At 57.3% G+C, this 19,094-nt stretch overlaps 2 protein-coding genes across 14 annotated transcripts in view; one reads left to right on the top strand and one right to left on the bottom strand.

Moving 5' to 3' along the window:
• HSPG2 (heparan sulfate proteoglycan 2) overlaps positions 1–19,094 on the top strand; it is a 109,946-nt gene that overhangs the window by 36,420 nt on the left and 54,432 nt on the right. For 5 of the 9 annotated variants that reach the window (XM_015460858.3, XM_059879833.1, XM_059879839.1 and 2 more), the window contains exons 2-18: positions 2,872–3,007; positions 4,564–4,608; positions 10,327–10,436; positions 10,539–10,597; positions 10,894–11,054; positions 12,144–12,194; positions 12,624–12,752; positions 12,957–13,211; positions 13,311–13,430; positions 15,373–15,504; positions 15,629–15,773; positions 15,874–16,025; positions 16,123–16,269; positions 17,663–17,826; positions 17,984–18,163; positions 18,253–18,449; positions 18,558–18,705. In XM_015460858.3, coding sequence (XP_015316344.2) covers positions 2,872–3,007; positions 4,564–4,608; positions 10,327–10,436; positions 10,539–10,597; positions 10,894–11,054; positions 12,144–12,194; positions 12,624–12,752; positions 12,957–13,211; positions 13,311–13,430; positions 15,373–15,504; positions 15,629–15,773; positions 15,874–16,025; positions 16,123–16,269; positions 17,663–17,826; positions 17,984–18,163; positions 18,253–18,449; positions 18,558–18,705 — 2,331 coding nt within the window. The remainder of the gene's footprint in view (positions 1–2,871; positions 3,008–4,563; positions 4,609–10,326; positions 10,437–10,538; positions 10,598–10,893; positions 11,055–12,143; positions 12,195–12,623; positions 12,753–12,956; positions 13,212–13,310; positions 13,431–15,372; positions 15,505–15,628; positions 15,774–15,873; positions 16,026–16,122; positions 16,270–17,662; positions 17,827–17,983; positions 18,164–18,252; positions 18,450–18,557; positions 18,706–19,094) is intronic. The other 4 variants (XM_015460859.3, XM_010802655.4, XM_015460860.3 and 1 more) reach the window with 1 other exon arrangement.
• On the bottom strand, positions 2,642–8,844 carry LOC132343458 (uncharacterized). Of its 5 annotated transcripts, none has more exons than XM_059879855.1 (3): positions 6,319–7,475; positions 4,875–5,084; positions 2,642–2,907 (listed from the first exon to the last, which is right to left on the bottom strand). In XM_059879855.1, the coding sequence occupies exons 1-3, from the start codon at positions 6,642–6,644 to the stop codon at positions 2,670–2,672; spliced, it is 774 nt and encodes a 257-aa protein (XP_059735838.1). In that variant the 5' UTR covers positions 6,645–7,475; the 3' UTR covers positions 2,642–2,669. The 5 variants fall into 5 exon arrangements, 4 of the variants coding, with proteins under 4 accessions (XP_059735838.1, XP_059735842.1, XP_059735841.1 ...); XM_059879859.1 differs by lacking the exon at positions 2,642–2,907 and adding an exon at positions 2,947–3,028; XM_059879858.1 differs by lacking the exon at positions 2,642–2,907 and adding an exon at positions 2,947–3,076.

The raw sequence follows: 19,094 nt of genomic DNA on the forward strand, positions 1-19,094 counted from the left end.
CCACACCCCTCGTCTGCACCGGCCCTGGTCACCCTCTACCTGCCTGTGTCTCCTGGCCCCTTAACTCATGTCCTGGATATCACTTGCCTTCTCCCGAGGGAAGAGGAGTTGTCACTTACCAAAGCGGTTTTAAGTATATTGTCAGGACTTCCCTGGCAGTCCAGTGGCTAGGACTCTGTGCGTCCACTGCAGGGGGCTCAGGTTTGATCCCTGGTTATGAAGCAGGGCAAAGACCAATAGAGTTTTGCCAGGAAAATGCACTGGTCATAACAAACACCCTCTTCCAACCACACAAGAGAAGACTCTCCACATGGACATCACCAGATGGTCAACATCAAAATCAGATTGATTATATTCTTTGCAGCCAAAGATGGAGAAGCTCTATACAGTCAGCAAAAACAAGACTGGGAGCCAACTGTGGCTCAGACCATGAACTCCTTATTGCCAAATTCAGACTTAAATTGAAGAAAGTAGGGGAAACCACTAGACCATTCAGGTATGACCTAAATCAAATCCCTTATGATTATACAGTGGAAGTGAGAAATAGATTTAAGGGCCTAGATCTGATAGATAGAGTGCCTGATGAACTATGGAATGAGGTTCGTGACATTGTACAGGAGACAGGGATCAAGACCATCCCCATGGAAAAGAAATGCAAAAAAGCAAAATGGCTGTCTAGGGAGGCCTTACAAATAGCTGTGAAAAGAAGAGAAGCGAAAAGCAAAGGAGAAAAGGAAAGATATAAACATCTGAATGCAGAGTTCCAAAGAATAGCAAGAAGAGATAAGAAAGCCTTCTTCAGCGATCAATGCAAAGAAATAGAGGAAAACAACAGAATGGGAAAGACTAGAGATGTCTTCAAGAAAATCAGAGATACCAAAGGAATATTTCATGCAAAGATGGGCTCGATAAAGGACAGAAATGGTATGGATCTAACAAGCAGAAGATATTAAGAAGAGATGGCAAGAATACACAGAAGAACTGTACAAAAAAGATCTCCACAACCCAGATAATCACGATGGTGTGATCACTGACCTAGAGCCAGACATCCTGGAATGTGAAGTCAAGTGGGCCTTAGAAAGCATCACTACGAACAAAGCTAGTGGAGGTGATAGAATTCCAGTTGAGCTATTCCAAATCCTGAAAGATGATGCTGTGAATGTGCTGCACTCAATATGCCAGCAAATTTGGAAAACTCAGCAGTGGCCACAGGACTGGAAAAGGTCAGTTTTCATTCCAATCCCAAAGAAAGGCAACGCCAAAGAATGCTCAAACTACAGCACAATTGCACTCATCTCACACGCTAGTAAAGTAATGCTCAAAATTCTCCAAGCCAGGCTTCAGCAATATGTGAACCATGAACTTCCTGATGTTTAAGCTGGTTTTAGAAAAGGCAGAGGAACCAGAGATCAAATTGCCAACATCCAATGGATCATGGAAAAAGGCAAGAGAGTTCCAGAAAAACATCTATTTCTGCTTTATTGACTGTACCAAAGCCTTTGACTGTGTGGATCACAATAAACTGTGGAAAATTCTGAAAGAGATGGGAATACCAGACCACCTGATCTGCCTCTTGAGAAATTTGTATGCAGGTCAGGAAGCAACAGTTAGAACTGGACGTGGAACAACAGACTGGTTCCAAATAGGAAAAGGTGTACGTCAAGGCTGTATATTGTCACCCTGCTTATTTAACTTATATGCAGAGTACATCATGAGAAATGCTGGACTGGAAGAAGCACAAGCTGGAATCAAGACTGCCGGGAGAAATATCAATAACCTCAGATATGCAGATAACACCACCCTTATGGCAGAAAGTGAAGAGGAACTCAAAAGCCTCTTGATGAAAGTGAAAGAGGAGAGTGAAAAAGTTGGCTTGAAGCTCAACATTCAGAAAATGAAGATCATGGCATCCGGTCCCATCACTTCATGGCAAATAGATGGGGAAACAGTGGAAACAGTGTCAGACTTTATTTTTCTGGGCTCCAAAATCACTGCAGATGGTGACTGCAGCCATGAAATTAAAAGACACTTACTCCTTGGAAGGAAAGTTATGACCAACCTAGATAGCATATTGAAAAGCAGAGACACTACTTTGCCAACAAAGGTCCGTCTAGTCAAGGCTATGGTTTTTCCTGTGGTCATGTATGGATGTGAGAGTTGGACTGTGAAGAAGGCTGAGCTCCAAAGAATTGATGCTTTTGAACTGTGGTGTTGGAGAAGACTCTTGAGAGTCCCTTGGATTGCAAGGAGATCCAACCAGTCCATTCTGAAGGAGATCAGCCCTGGGATTTCTTTGGAAGGAATGATGCTGAAGCTGAAACTCCAGTACTTTGGCCACCTGATGCGAAGAGTTGACTCATTGGAAAAGACTCTGATGCTGGGAGGGATTGGAGGCAAGAGGAGAAGGGGACGACAGAGGATGAGATGGCTGGATGGCATCATTGACTCGATGGACATGAGTCTGAGTGAACTCTGGGAATTGGTGATGGACAGGGAGGCCTGGTGTGCTGCAATTCATGGAGTCACAAAGAGTCATACACAACTGAGCGACTGATCTGATCTGATCTGAGGAGCTAGGATCCTGCAAGCCACGCGATGTGGCCACAAAAGAAAGAAAGAAGGGAAAAAAAGTATAAGTTTACTATTTGTCTATTTGTTTATTTGAGGATTTATTCAGTGGCTAATGAGATTTGGGGAAACTGAGTCAAAAACAGTGGTATAGCCTCAGTCTGACTGTCTTTGCCAAACCACATCTGACTTGACCACTGGAGGGCCTTGGGGTGGGACTCTGGGTCCCCCTTTGAGAAGAGGGGCCCCGGGCTTGGCAGGAATTGGAGAGTTTGACACAGTTGTCTGTGCGGTGTCCCACAGGTGACCCACGGGCTGAGGGCGTACGATGGCTTGTCCCTGCCGGAAGATGCAGAAACAGTCACAGCCGGCCGGGCTGGCTGGAGCTACTCAGACCTTTCTGATGACGAGGACTTCCTGGCTGATGAGGCCTCGGGAGGTGAGCAGGCCTTTCTGGTGGCTGGGGGTGGAGGGGGTCAGGGTGGAGTTTGGGCGCTTCCCAGTGGTCCTGAAAGAGGCCCCAAGATACTTGCCTAAGGTGGCCCCTCTAGAGATGGACTAAGAAAGATAGGGAAGCAACCTAAGTGTCCGTCAGCAGATGCCTGGATGAAGAAGATATGGTACATATAGGCAATGGAGTACTATTTAGCCGTTAAAAAAGAATGAATTTTTGCCCTTTATGGCAATATGGATGGAGTTGGAGGGCATTGTACTAAGTGGAATAAGTCAGCTGGAGAAAGACAGATACCGTGTGATATCACTTGTATGTGGAGTCTAAAAAATACAACTAGTGAATATAGCAAAAAAAACCGGACTCACAGATGTGGAGAACGAACTAGTGGTCACCAGTGGGTGTGGGGCGAGGGGAGGGGCAATATAAGGGTAGGAGAGTAAAAGGTGCGAACTATTAGATATAAGTAAGCTACAAGGACACACTGTACTACATGAGATATAGCTGATGTCTTGTAAGAACTGTAAGTGGAGTATAACCTTTAAAACTTGTGAATTATAGGAATTCCTCAGCGGTTAAGTGGTTAGGCGCTTTCACTGCCAGGGCCTGGGTTCAATCCCTGGTCAGGGAACTGAGATCATGCAGCACACGCACCAACCACCACCCCCCCAAAAAAATGTGAATCACTGTATTGTATACCTGTAAACTGTATAATATTGTACAGCAGCTATACTTCAATTTAAAAAAAAAAAACTTAGGAAAAAAAGAAATGGGCTAAGAGCTGTGTGCATCCTGAGCCCTGGTCCCAGTGAGCCCAGGACCCCTCACTGACGCCTGTGTGACCCCAGGCTGGTGGCTGCTTCTCCACACAGCCCAGGATAAGCTAGACTTAAGGGGAAGGTGGGGGACAATGCACAGTAGAGGGTGATTACAGCCCCTGAGAGCCCCCTACTCTGCTTCCCTCCCATCCTCACCTAGAGGCGGGCCTGACTTGGCCCCGCCCACTCCATCCAGCCGGGACCATACCGTCCCTAATGGAGGCTTTCTACAGTTTTCACAGGCAGCCCTGCCTAGGTGTGGAGGGGAGACTACAGCTGTGTTTTATTTCATGTCAGGCTTCCCTGGTGGCTCAGCTGGTAAAGAATCCGCCTGCAATGCTGGAGACCTGGTTTCAATCCCTGGGTTGGGAAGATCCCCTGGAGAAGGGAAAGGCTCCCCACTCCAGTATTCTGGCCTGGAGAATTCCATGGACTGTATAGTCCATGGGGTCACAAAGCGTCAGACACGACTGAGCGACTTTCACTTTCGCTTTTTATGCTGAGCCGCATGGCCTGTGGGATCTCAGGTCCCCGCCCAGGGATCGAACCTGAGTTCCCTGCATTAGAAGCACCCAGTCTTAACCCCTGGACCACCAGGGAAGTCCCAACAGCTATGTTTTCATGATCTTCCCCACCGTGTACTGGGTGCCCAGAGCAGCTCCTGACACCCAGTAGGTACTCAACAAAGATTAGTTGTTGCTGAAAAAGTCTTTCTTCTGCTTGTAGACGGTGTGGGCAGCGGCGACCTGGGCAGTGGGGACTTCCAGATGGGTAAGTATCTGGGGACAGCACACAGGCCCCCAGCCTGCCCCCTGGGGAATCCCAGCCCCAGAGGCTCCATCTCCTGGGCTGAGGGCCTTGAGGCCTCCTTGCACCTGCCATGGGGGCAGTCTCATCCCCACCAGTGACAGCTGTGTGCCTTGACTGGCTGGTCCCTACAAGGTTGGGGGTGTCCGGGTTCTCTGCCTGCCTGTGTTGGGAAATGCCCAGTTCCGATGGGACTGTCAGCTGCTCAGCATCCAAAGCCAGAATCTCACCTCCCAGGGTAGCTCAGCTGTGGAGTCCTTCCCCAGAGGCCTCCTTGGGGTGACCGATGCAGAGCGGAGCAGGGATGGGCGGACCGAGGGGCTCTGTAGCTCAGGCATTCGGATAGGCCAAGAGCCGGGCCTGGAAGGGAACTTGACTTAGGTCGGGTCACCTGCTGGGAGGCCGGGGTTCCTGGGTTGAGGGGAAAGAGGGCTGGCTTCCTAGGGGGGAAAGAATCAGGCCTCGGTCAGCTGCCCACTCTGCCAGCACCCCCCATGCACAGCCAGAGCAGGGGCTGGCCCAGCGCGGGGAGGGGGCTCAGAGTCTCTGTTTTCTCCCATCCTGGGATTCTGGGCAGAGAAGGAATGAGCCGGGACAAGACCCAGGGGTACCGTATGGTTCCTGCTGCCTTCTCCAGGAGTACCTGGGCACAGGGTGATCGGGGCCAAGGACGGAGCTCAGCTCGGAGGCACCACTGGGCGGCCCCGCCTCGTCCCCAGCGCTGCCCATCCCAGCGGGTTGGGATGAGTCTAGGGTGGTGGGGTCGCTTCCTTTCTGCCTGGTGCCTCGGGGCCACCCAGTGCTGGAGGGTGGGGCATCCTCACTGGGCCAGTACAAACTGGAGGGTTGGCCCCTAGGTGGCGTGGCTCTGCCCATGACCTCCCAGCACCTGGAACTCAGACCCAGTCTGAAGCTGCTCCCCATGTCTGTCTCTGCAGGGCTACAGCTGCTGGGATCTGGGTGGGGCCAGAGTGCGGGTGTCAGATGGGTCCCAGGCACACAAGGCATCCCTAGAATGACCTGTGCTGACACATCCCTGGAGCTGCCTCCTGCCAAGGCTACCTGCTGGGACCCTGGTCCCATCCACCCTGTCCCTTTAGAAACATCCAGGACCCCCTCCCACGAGGCTGCTCTGAGTGGGCCTTGCTAGCCCTCCTGCTCACCTGAGAAGCTACGGTGCGCGGGAGAAGGCAGAGGTGGGGGCAGGGTGAGCGAGAGGAGGCAGCGGGGAGGGCGCAGGGGCAGGGCAGGAGCCTCTCCTGGTGAGTGGGCTCATCTACGGGAAGGTGTGGGGACTTAGGCCCTCCAGGCCCCAACGTTGGCTCCAGCCCGCTGCCCTTGAGGCAGGTTCAGGCAGCTGGGCTGAATCTTAGTCCCAGAGGCCGCAGATAAGTCGCCCTGACTCCCAGGGTCCGTGGGCCTGCTTCGGCCTTGCCCAAGGGCAGTTCCCTCCTTCCTCCGGTAAGCGAGGGCGGTCCTGACCATAAGCTGAGCCACGCCCAGAGGGCGGAGCATCTGAGATGCCTCCGCCCTCTCCTCGTCCCTCGGGCAGGGGCGTGGCTCTCCTCAGCTCTGTCCCAGCCCCGTACCCCCCAAGCCCTGAACGCCTACCCATCCCGGCCAGCCCCTGGTTCTGCCTTCCCCCACCTTGGGACCCCGCCCAGCTCCCCTCACCCCATTGCGTCCCGTCTACCAACGGCCTCTGTGTCTCTCTGGCTCTTGTCCGTCCTGCGACAGCCTGTCTGCGTGTCTCTCCTGCGCCTGCCTGCCCTGCCTTGGGCTGTCTCCTTCCCGCTGTGTGTTTGTCTCATCCGCGCCTGGTCCCCTCTCTCCAACCTTTCCTCCCTCTGTCTGTTGGACACTCCATCTCCGCGGCCGTGCCTCCGTCTTTCCCTCCCTCCATTCGGCCTTCGGCTCATCTTTTCTCTGCTTCTCCCCACCAAGCTCTCTGCATCTCTGTACCGATAGTGTCTCTGTATCGGTCGCATCTCCGACTCCATCTCTCTCTGTCTGCTTCACCTCTTTCTGTTTTATGTCTCCGCCTCTGTCTCTCCAGTTGGTCTCTCCACCTCCCTGTGTCTCTGCCCCCTCCTCACCTCCTTCTCTGCTGCTCCGCTCTGCAGGTCCCGGGGACCGCCCCCCTCCGCCCGGGGACCCCCTCCCACGGCCGGTGTGATGACCAGGAGTCTCCTCTGGCCGCGGGGACTCGCTTCCCTCCCCTCGCCCGCTCCTCTCCCATTTCGTCCGCTCCCTCCTTTCTTCTGGGTCCTCTTTTCCTCCCCAGCCTGCCCTTTGTCCCAATTGAGACCCCGCGCCTCCCTGCAGAGTCTGGGGCCAGGCTCGCTGCCACCCCTGCCCCAGTGGGCCCCACCTGCTCCCCTGCCCCTTCATCCGGGCGCATGATCTAAGCTCACAGCTTAGTGGGCCGGGCCCCTGGTGTTCTACCCTGGGGTGCCTGTTAGGCAGGGTGGGTACAATGACCCCTTGGGGTGAAGGCCCTAGAGTCTGGAGATGACTTGGATCCACTTCAGGAGCCTGGCAATCCGGAGCCAAAGTGTGCGGGGAGGAAATTCTGTTGAGCAGGAACTGGGTATCGAGAGTAAGTGGGGTGGGCGGCTCCAGGCCCTGGGGGTGGTCCCCACCCCCACCCGGGGTGCCAGGCTGCTCTGGGCCTCCCGTCCCTCTAGGCTTGAGCTGAGCTGTCCAGATGGGGTGAGATGAGGGCCAGCACGGAGACAGCTGGTCAGGGCAGGACCCCCCAGCCCCGGAGAGCACTCCCACCCCGGGCCACCCCCCAGCAGCCCCCTTGGCCCGGGTGGTCGGTTCCTGAAGCAGACACGGCCTCACCTTGTGCCCAGGCCCTCTGCTACCTGCGCCAGGGAGGGCGCTCACCCCGACCTTGCCCCCGGTCTGGGAGGAGGCGGGGGCGGGGGCAGGCTGGAGGGTCCGTGCCCTTCCCAGGCCCTGGGAGAAAGGGGCTTTTGTGGAGCCCGGCCCCCTCCCGACCCACCCCCCCCCCTCCAACGTGGGCACATTCCTGGGCAGAGGCCTGGCCTCCTCGGCCCGCTCTGGGCTCTGGGGTGGAGGCCAGAGGCCAGGGTGGGGACTCTCAATGGGCCTCTGTGCCAGCTCACAAGAGGCCTCTGTGACCGAGCTCACGGCCCTCACACTCCAGCCCACAGGACCCCGCCCGCCCAGCCCCTGGCAGCCCTGCCCAGCTCAGCCCCGTGGTCCAGAGCGCCCTCACGGGCACCCTCCCTTGCGGGCACCCCGGCCACACTTGCTGTCGCGTGGCTGCCATCCCCATTCCCCGGGGGCTTGCTCAGTGAGCCACCGAGTTTGGGGGAGTCCTGGCGCGGAATTGGGGTGTGCACCCGGGGCCTGAGAGGCAGAGTGAAGGGGCAGGGGGACGGGCCCAGCTCTGCCGCCCGCCTGAGGGTCATCTGTCACTTCCCTGCGCCCCCTTCTGCCTCAGGGGCCCCGCAGCTGCGGTTCCTCCCGCCTGGAATCCTCTTCTCCCAGCCACCCCCCGGCCCTTGCTCTCTGCCTCTGAGCATGCCCCTGGGAGGGGAGGCCTTGCTGGCCTCTCTCGGAGAGGAGCAGCCCTACCCTACCCCAGTGCGCCCGCTCCACCCACCCTCATTTTTTTCTTCCTCCCACAGTCCAGATATTCCTCACCCATGTGTTTTATTTCCTTTCTTCTCCCCCTCCAAAGTGATCTCTGTGGGGACAGAAATTGTCACGTATGAAGTTCACTGCTATATCCCCTACCCCTAGAACATGCCTAGCTTTTTCAGTTCAGTTCAGTCGCTCAATCATGTCTGACTCTGTGACCCCATGGACTGCAGCATGCCAGGCCTCCCTGTCCATCACCAACTCCCGGAGCTTGCTCAAACTCACGTCCATTGAGTCGGTGATGCCATCCAGCCATCTCATCCTCTGTCGTCCCCTTCTCCTCCCGCCTTCAATCTTTCCCAGCAACACGGTCTTTTCAAAGGAGTCAGCTCTTCACATCAGGTGGCCAAAGTATTGGCCTAGCTTATTAAAGACCTTCAATATAGATCCGATGAAGCCACGAATGCGTCTCTCAGATGGGAAGAAATAAAACCAAGTCCATTCCTTCGGTTTGTCTTAAAGACCAGAGATAATCCAGCTAACCCTTGCTGCCTCTAGTGTGTGCCAGATGCTGTTATAAGCATTTTCTACTCCTCATCTTATTTTATCCTCACAACAGCCCTCTGGGGTGGACACTACTCTTGTCTGTGTTTTATAGATGAGGAAACTGAGGCTCAGAGACATTAAGTAACTTTCTCAAGGCCACAGGGCAATTTTCAGTTATTTTCATAGAAGTGGCAATTTTGCTCAGAGACTGAGCTTTTAAGCACTAAGCTAGGCTGCCTCTCATTTAGTAATAGTTCAGGTTATATCGCCCCTACTATGTGCCAGATGTGTGTGTGTGTATACACATGTATGCTCCATTTACAACTCATATTTAAAACTTCTGTCATGAACTCATGAACATGATGAGATTTAATGCACATTAAATGTATACAGCAGTTGCTCAGTAAACAGTAGGTATAAGTGTATGCTCACACCAATCTAAATTTATTTGGCCATCACATATTAGGCCTACAGTATGCCAGGCACTGGGGCTACCGGGGTAAGTGAGATCTGAGGTTCCCCCCATCACATTTATTGTCTAGCAGTAGAGAGAAAGATGACAGCATCTTCTGATTCCCTGGTACTTGCTCCTTGCCCGGGGCTGCATCTTCGCACACAGGGAGGTGGCCTTGTCAGCATGCTGTCATTTATTCCCCACTGCAACCCGGTGCGGTAAATGTAATTGATATGTGCATTTGAACAAAAAGGAAACAGAAGTTCAGAGAGGTGAGGCCCGTGCCTGAGATGTGGCTGACCTCAGAGCCCACAGTCTCTGTGATGGTGCTCTGTAGGCCCTTGTAACCTTGGAGGAGCTATGCCACCTTGCGGGTAGAAGGTACGCTGATGGGAGAAATCAAGTGGATGGAGGACCCCAGAGGAGGGGTCGCTATCAGCCAGGGTTGGGAAAGGAAGGCAGTTCAGGCAGTCTTCTTGGAGGAGGTGATGGCTGAACTAAGCCCCGAAGGATGAGTAGGCACTGGCGTGAGTTGGGGGTGGGAGGAGGAGAAACTTGTCACGGTCACTTTCGAGTAATTTCTGTACCAACAAAAAGCAGGGGGATGGGGGTGGTGGGAATTCCCCAGCGGCCCAGTGGTTAGGACTCAGCACTCTCACTTCTGAGGACCTGGTTTGATCCCTAGTTTGGGAACTAATATCCCACAAGGAGTGTGGTACAACCAAAGGAAGAAATATTTCTCTGCCAGGCCATCTCCTGTGGAGCGTCCTCCTTGTCACCCAGCCTTCCTCTGAGCCAGGGGAGGCCTCCTCTTCTGCACCATCACTTGGGATCTGGATTGGGCCATTTTCCCTGTTAGTTAAGCCCTTCGCTCAAGTGCGAGGCCTGGGTTTTGAGCCCTGGGCAGTCCTGCTGGGCACAACTATGGGCACACAGGTGTCGGCCTCAGCTGGAGGCTTCCAGGGACCGTCTTCCCGTCTCCACCCACTGGCCCAGCTGCCTGAGGCCCCCATTCTGCCGGTCTGGGGCCCTCATAGTGACGCCACCCCCCCAACTCCTTTTTGCAGTTTATTTCCGAGCACTGGTAAATTTCACTCACTCCATCGACTATAGCCCTCAGCTGGAGGACGCAGGCTCCGAGGAGTTCCGAGAGGTGTCGGAGGCTGTGGTAGACACGGTGAGGTGAAGGGGCTTTGAGGGGGGCTCCCCGAGTGTGGTGGGCCAGGACAGAAGGTGGGGTGAAGGGTCCGGAGGCTGATGGCGCCATGTCCCTCTCCAGCTGGAGTCAGAGTACCTGAAGATCCCTGGAGACCAGGTTGTCAGCGTGGTGTTCATCAAGTGAGAGGGGCCCTGGGGGAGGGGGAGCTGGTGTGGGGCGGACAGGGACGGGGAGGAGCCCTGGGGGCAGGTGGGCAGCAGGAGGGGCCCAAGGGGCGGCCCCACTCTGGGTGGAAATTCGAAGACTGGTGGAGGGGCAGTTTGGACCTTCATTTGCCCCATGTGGGGTGCAGGCTGTCCAGGAGCCAAGGGGAGAGTTGAAATCAGGCCTGAGCATCAGGCAGGGGCCCCAGGGCAGGAGCTGAGACCACAGGCGTCTTCCTCCCTCTTCCGCCCTGCCCCACATCCACCCCCAGAGAGCTGGACGGCTGGGTCTTTGTGGAGCTGGATGTGGGCTCGGAAGGGAATGCCGATGGGGCTCAGATTCAGGAGGTGCTGCACGGCGTCATCTCCAGTGGCTCCATCGCCTCCTACGTCACCTCTCCCCAGGGATTCCAGTTCCGACGCCTGGGCACAGGTGAGCCCATCCTGGAGCCAGGGGCGACCCCTCCGGTTTCTCAGACTCACGTGCGCCCCCTCCCTCTCTTCAGTGTCCCCACCATGGGCCCTCCTAGTTTGGCCTTTCATGCTGGTAGCGACGGGGAGCTCACCACCTCATGAATCTTCCCCATCAATCGTGCAATCTTATCTTGGGTTGAGCAACATCCATTCCCTCCAGCCGGTACCCATGAGGCCCGGTTTCTGCTTTTCTCTCTATTAACCTCTCTACCTTGACAATAGGTAGTAAATTCCTGTCTTCACACAGTGCTTTTGGGTCCAAGATACTTTTCTGTTTAATCACCAACAATTACTCACTGAGCCCTGACTGTATGCACGCCACTCCCATTCAGACTTCACAGTAATTCCTATGATGTAGGTATTATTTCTCCTGTTTTCGAGACAAGGGCCCTGAGGCCCGGTGAGGGAAAAATGGTTGCTCCAAATCCACATACACAGAGAGTGCAAAAGCCAGGATGCAAACCAAACTCTGTGTTTGTGCTGGTCTTGCCAGAACCTGTGAGAAGCACAGCTCAGAGATCACAGGAAACTGGCCCCAGGCACACAGCTGTTAGACGCACAGCTTGTACCTTTGAACCTTCTGTGGGGCCCAGCTTTCTTTTCATTGCACCCTCTGACTCACGTTCCAACTCCCGGAGTGTTTTCTTCTCTGAGCCAAACAGTCCCGTTTCATCCCTCACGGGCTGGGAGTCCCCATCCCAGTCTGCATCTCAGTTCTCTCTCTGGGACGTGTCACCCTCCTCCCCGACTAAGTGGAACCCAGAACTGAACAAACCCCACCCTTACCATGGTGCGACCCCATCAGAAAAAAACGTGGTGAAACCGTCACCTCCCTTGTTCTGCACATCACACCTCAATTAATGTGCCCACAGGTCAAGTTTGTTCCTTGGCATCCCCAGGCCCAGATCAAGATGCCTGGGGACCTAGTCCTCTTCCTCCCACTTTTTATTGAGTCCTTCTGGCTAGGGAGGGTAGGATGGGGCTGGCTCAGCCCTGCAAGCCCCCAGCTCCCAGGTGGGATGGCTACTGATCACACCTTCCTTTCCAGCACAGACACCCCCGCCCCCCCCGGCCGCTGTGGCGGCCGCAGTGACACCAGGTGAGCATGTAAAGCCAGGCCCAGGCCAAGCCGGGGCACTAGAGAAGCTAATGGATGGAGGGCAAGGCAGGATGAGGGCGTGGCGGCCGGGCACAACGCACCGGCCGCCCCTCCTCCCCTTCCTCTTCATCCTCGCTAGGCCTGGCTGTGGCCTGCCCACGTGTGCTCCAGTGGTTGCATGGTGTGGCATGCCAGCTGCGTGTGGGGTCCGCACGGGGGAATGGGTGAGGCCGCTGCCACAGAGCCCGCGTCCCACGTGTGCTGTGATGCGTCCACCATGCGTGCTCTGGGCCCTTGCTGAGCCAGAAACCACCGGGCCTGACACGGAGCCCCAGAACCCCGTCCCAGCTCTGCAGTGCCTGTGTCCTCCCTGACATCGTCCACCGATGCCCCGCCTGCCTCTCTGACGGCCTCCCCTGCTCCCCACAGTGCCCCAGGTCCCCAGAGCCTGCACCGAGGCGGAGTTCGCCTGCCACCGCTATAACGAGTGTGTGGCCCTGGAGTACCGCTGTGACCGGAGGCCTGACTGCAGGGACATGTCTGATGAGCTCGATTGTGGTGAGGGGCCGTGTGGGCACTCAGTGGTCTCCACGTCAACCTGGCGGAGGGGGGGTGCTGCCAAGAGAGTTTGCTGCAGGCAAGAAGGGAGGTGGCCAGGGACCCGGGAGGGGTGGTAACAGGGTCAGGGGCCTGGGGACGGGGCGGGGGCAAGGGGAGAGGAGCCGCCCCTGCGTGCCAACACCGAGCGGGCTCTGTCCACAGAGGAGCCGATGCCCACGCTCAGCTCCCAGCCGCCCCCTCTGGGGGCCACTCCACCGCCGCCAGCCCAGCCGGAGTCACTCCCCTCCCAGCAGCGCCCAGCCACCCCAGCCCCCCAGGCCGCACTGCCCAGCCCAGGCAGGCCTGTGCCCTGTGGGCCGCATGAGGCCGCGTGTCACAGCGGGCACTGCATCCCCAAAGACTACGTGTGCGACGGGCAAGAGGACTGCGCCGATGGCAGCGATGAAGCGGACTGCGGTGCGGGCCAGGCGGGGGCGCGGGGCAGGGGTCCGGTGGTGGGGGCTGGGGAGAGGCCCCGGAGGCCTCTGGCTGAACCCTGGCCCGGTGCTCCCCCAGGCCCCACCCCGCCCTGTGAGCCCAACGAGTTCCCCTGTGGAAACGGGCACTGTGCCCTCAAACTCTGGCGCTGCGACGGCGACTTTGACTGTGAGGACCACACCGACGAGGCCGACTGCCGTGAGTGTCCGCCCCGCTGTCCGCGCTCCCCGAGCCCCCACCCCTCTCCGGCGGGTCTGTGCGCCGTCCCCTGGCTGAGTGGTGGAGGCCCTGGGGGCAGACTTGTGAGGTCTCTCCCTCTCTCTGACGCTGAGCTGGCCTTTGTAGCGAGCACCATGGCTAGAGAGCCGGTGGTCAGTGTCTATTTATTCGTTACTATTAGTCACGTATGCTTGTGTGGGGGTCAGATGAGTGGCTGAGTAGGCTTGATAAACCAGGGTCCCTTGATGATAGACGTGTGAGGTAAAGCCTTCCCTTTAAGGGCCTAGAGGTTTTTCATCTAGAGCTGGTTCTGCATTATTTGTTCCTCTATCTGCAGCTTTTCATCCGTGTAACCATTCAACCACCCACGACCTGTCCGTCGGTCCAACATCCTTTCTTCCTCCCATCCATCTGTCCACCCACCATCCACCTGTCTATTCATCCGTTGCTGAGCTGCAAAACCCCTCATCTACCTGTCCATCCAGTGTCCTTCCTCCTGTCCACTGCACCGTAAATTCCATCATAAATCCCTCTGTCCATCTATCCATCTGTCCAGCATCGTTCCTTCCATCCATCTCTTCTCCATCCGTCCATCCATCATCCTTCTATGCGTTATCCATCTTGCCAGCTCCCCATTCCACTAGCCATTCATGGAGCCAACATCTTTCTCACCTCCCATTCATCTGTCCAGCCACCCTTCTCTCCACTGCCCACCCATCCACCTAGTCAGTGTGATAGACACCGTGACAGTTAAGTGGGTGAGCCTGGAGAGCCAGAGACCCCCTCAGGTAGCATCTTGCATGTCCGATCGTATGAGGCGAAGCCGGGGGCCTGTTAGGCCCCAGATTGAGGATAATGGAAGCCTTGCTCTGTGACCCTGGGTCACAGTCTGAGCGTGCTGACATTCCGAATGTCCATGGGTCCAGCCTCTCCTCCTTGCCTCCCCTGCGGTCCCCGCTTCACAGCAAACCCTGGAGAGAGAGGGGCAGCGTCGTGCTGCAGACTGGCAGAGTTTTATGTCACCCCTCTGTGACTCCAAGCTTGCCTGACAACCCAGTCCCTTGAGAGGGAGAAGTAATTGAGGGTTTTAGTTGAAAAGCGCTTCTCGGAGGCCTCTGCAGGGCAACAGTCCAAGGAAAACCAAGTCCTTGCTGACCGAGTGCAGAACAGAGGGCGTGAAAGGGGAGTGGCTCTGCAGGCTGGTGGGGTCTCAGGAGGAGCAGTAGGTGGGTCCTCCTGGCCTCCTCTGAGCTCCCCCTCTGTGGCCAGGTGGCCTCTGCTCCTACACCCCTCTGCCCTGTCTGCCCCTGCTTGTGTGTCTGTCTCAAGCTCCGTGTCCCTGAAGAAGAATGTCAGTTAGCATCTACTAGAGATGCCTAGCTGGGGCCCAACCCTGGGGCCGGGTCAGCTCCAGGCCTCTGACCAGTCCATGGACGGCTGTCTCGGGCCAGGTGCCACCCCTGGCCCCCTTAGAGGGGTACAGGGCAGCGAGATCTGGGCTGCAGCAGGCCCTCGCTAAAGGCCTTTCCAGTAGACAGAAGTGCCCAGGTAGCACCCGGTGTCCCAAGGCACTGGCTCCCGGGGCCATGCCTTTGATCTTGTGCGTCTCTCGTGGCTGGATGGGGGAGGAGCTGCATGACTGCTGTGCCAGGTGTGACTCTGTCAGGGGATACAGGTGGAGTGTGTTGGACGGATGACTGGGGACCACGGCATTGTGGGCAGTGTCGTGGAGGCAGAGTCTGGGCCTGGTCAGGGCGCCTGTGTTGTCAAGCAGGCAAGATGAGAGCGTGATCCTAGGAACACCCAGAGAAGGTGGGCAGCCTGGGCTGGGGGCCATAAGTAGGCAAGGGCTTGGTGGGGTGGGGGTGGGTCCTCCCTGAGGGCAGTGCCCGCTGCCCACACCACCTGGCTCTGTCTCCAGCTGTCAAGCGCCCTGAGGATGTCTGTGGGCCCACCAAGTTCCGCTGCGTGTCCACAAACACCTGCATCCCGGCCAGCTTCCACTGCGACGAGGAGAGTGACTGTCCGGACCGCAGCGACGAGTTCGGCTGCAGTGAGCGAGGAGCTGGGGGGCGAGCTCTGGGCCCTGGCCCCTCCCCGCAGCCTCCCCACCCCGGCCCCCTCCTCCTCCCGCCTCGGTGCCTCCCACCCCTCACTCCTGCTCGCTCCTTCCCCAGTGCCTCCCCAGGTGGTGACCCCTCCCCAGGAGTTGATCCAGGCTTCCCGGGGCCAGACGGTGACCTTCACCTGCGTGGCCATCGGCGTCCCCACCCCTATCATCAACTGGAGACTCAACTGGGGCCACATCCCCTCGCATCCGAGGTGTGGCTCTGGGTCCCGGCAGGGGGCTGGGGCTGGAGGGGAGGTGCGGCCAGCCGTCCCGGCCCAACCCCTGCCTCTTGTCTCGGGGGGGGCCCACCAGGGTGACAGTGACCAGTGAGGGCGGCCGCGGCACGCTGACCATCCACGACGTGAAGGAGGCAGACCAGGGCGCCTACACCTGCGAGGCCATGAACGCCCGAGGCATGGTGTTCGGCATTCCCGACGGCGTCCTGGAGCTCATCCCACAGCGGGGTACGGCCCACCACGGCAGGCGGGCACCGGGCGCGGGGCGGGAGCCGGGCTTGCTCGCCAGGGACCAGCTGTAGCCCACTCCCGTGCCGCCCCGCAGGTCCCTGCCCTGATGGGCACTTCTACCTGGAGCACAGCGCCTCCTGCCTGCCCTGCTTCTGCTTCGGCGTCACCAACGTGTGCCAGAGCAGCCGCCGCTTCCGGGACCAGATCCGGCTCCGCTTTGACCAGCCCAACGACTTCAAGGGTGCGTTGGTGGGTGCGAGACAGGCACCGGGCTCCCGCAGGCTCAGAGGGCAGACAGTCGGGAAAGCAGCATATGCCTTGGACAGATGGAGCCAGTCCAGGGAGGCACACGGGGTTGCCGAAGAAATGCTGAGCCCGGTGGGAAAAGCATCTCAGGGGGAAAACAAGCTCTTTTAGGAAAAGTGAAATCTACAGTCGATACCCGTCTGCATTAGTTGACGAAGAGAGCGGGCCGTGGAGTCCCAGTCCGGGTTCTGACTCTGACCCTCACGCCGTGGGCCCTTGGCCAAGTTACCTACCTAGTGTGTCAGTTTTCTCGTCTACAACACGAGGATAAAATATTACCCACCCAGGGTGGTATAAGGGCCTAGAGCGCATAAGCCACTCAGAATAGTGCTTTGTCCGTGGGAAGTGCCCAGCTCCCTGTCGTCACCCCCAGCATCCTCATCCTGCAGAATGGAGAGGCATCAGTGACCCAGAGTGTAAGAGCCCGGGCTTTGGCATATTCTTAGCCCGGAGCTGACTTGTTGATGCACCACTTATTACTGCCTGTGTGACTTTGAGACTCTTGCTTCTTTGGGCCTCTTTTCCCAAACGTAAAGTCAGGCAGCTGGGCTCAGTTCTCTCGCACTCTGAGAGGCAGGATGGCATGAGCCTCGACATCAGACGGACCTGGGTTCAGGCACATTTCCATCATCGCAGAAAGTTCTCCTGGATGGTTAGTGCTGCCCTAGAGATCTGGGAGGATGCTGCAGAGAGAATTCCTGTGTGTGTGTGTGTGTGTGTGTAGGATACAGCTGGACCCAAGGACCCACCATAAAAACAGCAACAGTAATAGCTATCGAGTTTTTGAGCACTTCCTTTGTGTCCTACTCTGTTTTAAGCATTTTGTGTCGTTCCGCTCACTTTAGCTTCCTGATAACCCTGTGATGCAAGCCACTGTTGCCCCCATTTTACAGATAGAGAAACTAAGGCCTTTGCTCAGACTCACACACCTGGAGGGTGGTGGAACCAGGACTTGGGCACCCATTCTTCAGTCCTGTGTAGCTTTCTACTACCCCCTGAGGGCTCTTCCCGCCCTGACAGTCCACAGATCTATTGGCAAGCAAAGGCTCTGAGAAGTCCTGCAGCAGATTCCTTGACCCTGGGGTTCCCAAATGGTTCCCCACTATCGTTCGGCAGCATTGGCTTTGCCTGGAGAGTGCTTCGGGAAATGCTGCTCCAGGAATTCAGTAGGGGGAAAAAAACTTGGCTTTTATTTGACTTTGGGAGAGAGACTGACGTTCCCTCTAAATCACACTTCTCTCAGAATTTTCCGTCTCTCTGGACTACCACCCGGGTGGCTGTCTCGGGCAGGCACGTTCATGGCACTCATCCCTCCCTGTGCCCCCCAGGTGTGAACGTGACGATGCCCGCGCAGCCCGGCATGCCACCTGTCTCCTCCACCCAGCTGCAGATCGACACCACTCTACAGGAGTTTCAGCTGGTCGACCTGTCCCGACGCTTCCTGGTCCACGACTCCTTCTGGGCTCTGCCCGAGCAGTTCCTGGGCAACAAGGTGACGGGGCCACCCTGGGTGGGGAGGGGCCCAGTACCCCGCATCCATGCTCGGAGCCTGCCTGTACTCCGCTCCCTCTAAAGCTGGGAGGGGGGCACCCAGCGAGCATCGTGTGTGCCCACGGCTGCCCAGCCCTGATCCGCCCTGTCCCGGCCAGGTGGACTCCTACGGTGGCTCCCTGCGCTACAAGGTGCGCTATGAGCTGGCACGTGGCACGCTGGAGCCAGTGCAGCGGCCGGACGTGGTCCTCGTGGGTGCCGGCCACCGCCTGCTCTCCCGGGGCCACACGTCCACCCAGCCGGGGGTCCCGAACCAGCGCCAGGTCCAGCTCTCTGAGGTACGTGGGGCCTGCTCCCCTGGGGGTACAGGCTGGGCAGGTGCTGATGCACAACCTCCCCCCACACCCTGACCTTTGCTCCCCCCCAGGAGCACTGGGTGCATGAGTCCGGCCGGCCGGTGCAGCGGGCGGAGATGCTGCAGGTGCTGCAGAGCCTGGAAGCGGTGCTCATCCAGACGGTGTACGACCACAAGATGGCCAGTGTGGGGCTGAGTGACGTCGCCATGGATACCACCGTCACCTACGCCACCAGCCACGGCCGCGCCCACAGCGTCGAGGAGTGCAGGTGCCTGACCCAGCTGGACCGGGGACCACAGAGGCCCTGGCAGAGGTCGGGGAGAAACCACCAGGCTTCACGGTCCCTGCAGCCACCGTCTTGGTTCTGTCCCCACAGATGCCCCATCGGCTATTCCGGCTTGTCCTGTGAGAGCTGTGATGCCCACTTCACCCGGGTGCCTGGGGGGCCCTACCTGGGCACCTGCTCTGGCTGCAACTGCAATGGCCACGCCAGCTCTTGTGACCCTGTGTATGGCCACTGCCTGGTGAGTCGTGCCATCTGGCACTTGGATACTGGCTAGAGGCAAGAGCAGGGTGGGAGGCTCCAGCTGAGACTTCCTTGTGCCCACGTGCTTAGCACAAGCCTCCAGAATGACTGTTGTGGCTGCCACACAAGTTCTCTTGACCTCTGGATGCATTAACAGAGATATTATGTCCAGATAAGGGAGGTGAAAGTCCTACTCTTCACTTTGGTCCGACCAATCACTCCTGGAGAATAAGGCATAAAGCATGGCCCTAAGCAGGCCGTTCCTAACAGGAAGGAGCCTATAAATCTTACATTATTTCTTAGGAATGGTGGAGGGAGCTGGAATTGGGAGCTGAGAGAAGGTTTAAGCAGGGAAAACGATTATCTCCAAGTCCCTGAACAGCTATC

This window comes from Bos taurus, chromosome 2, assembly GCF_002263795.3.
Source record: "Bos taurus isolate L1 Dominette 01449 registration number 42190680 breed Hereford chromosome 2, ARS-UCD2.0, whole genome shotgun sequence".
In the NCBI taxonomy this organism is placed as follows: Eukaryota; Metazoa; Chordata; class Mammalia; order Artiodactyla; family Bovidae; genus Bos; species Bos taurus.

Coding starts and splice junctions, on each gene's coding strand:
- LOC132343458 (XM_059879855.1), bottom strand. CDS start 6,644: ATGGAGTCGGAGATGCGACCGATACAGAGACACTATCGGTACAGAGAT. Junction 5,085..6,318: donor GGTAGACGGGACGCAATGGG/GTGAGGGGAGCT, acceptor TTTCCCCCCTAG/GAAGCCAGCCCTCTTTCCCC. Junction 2,908..4,874: donor CAGCTGAGCTACCCTGGGAG/GTGAGATTCTGG, acceptor ATCTTCCGGCAG/GGACAAGCCATCGTACGCCC.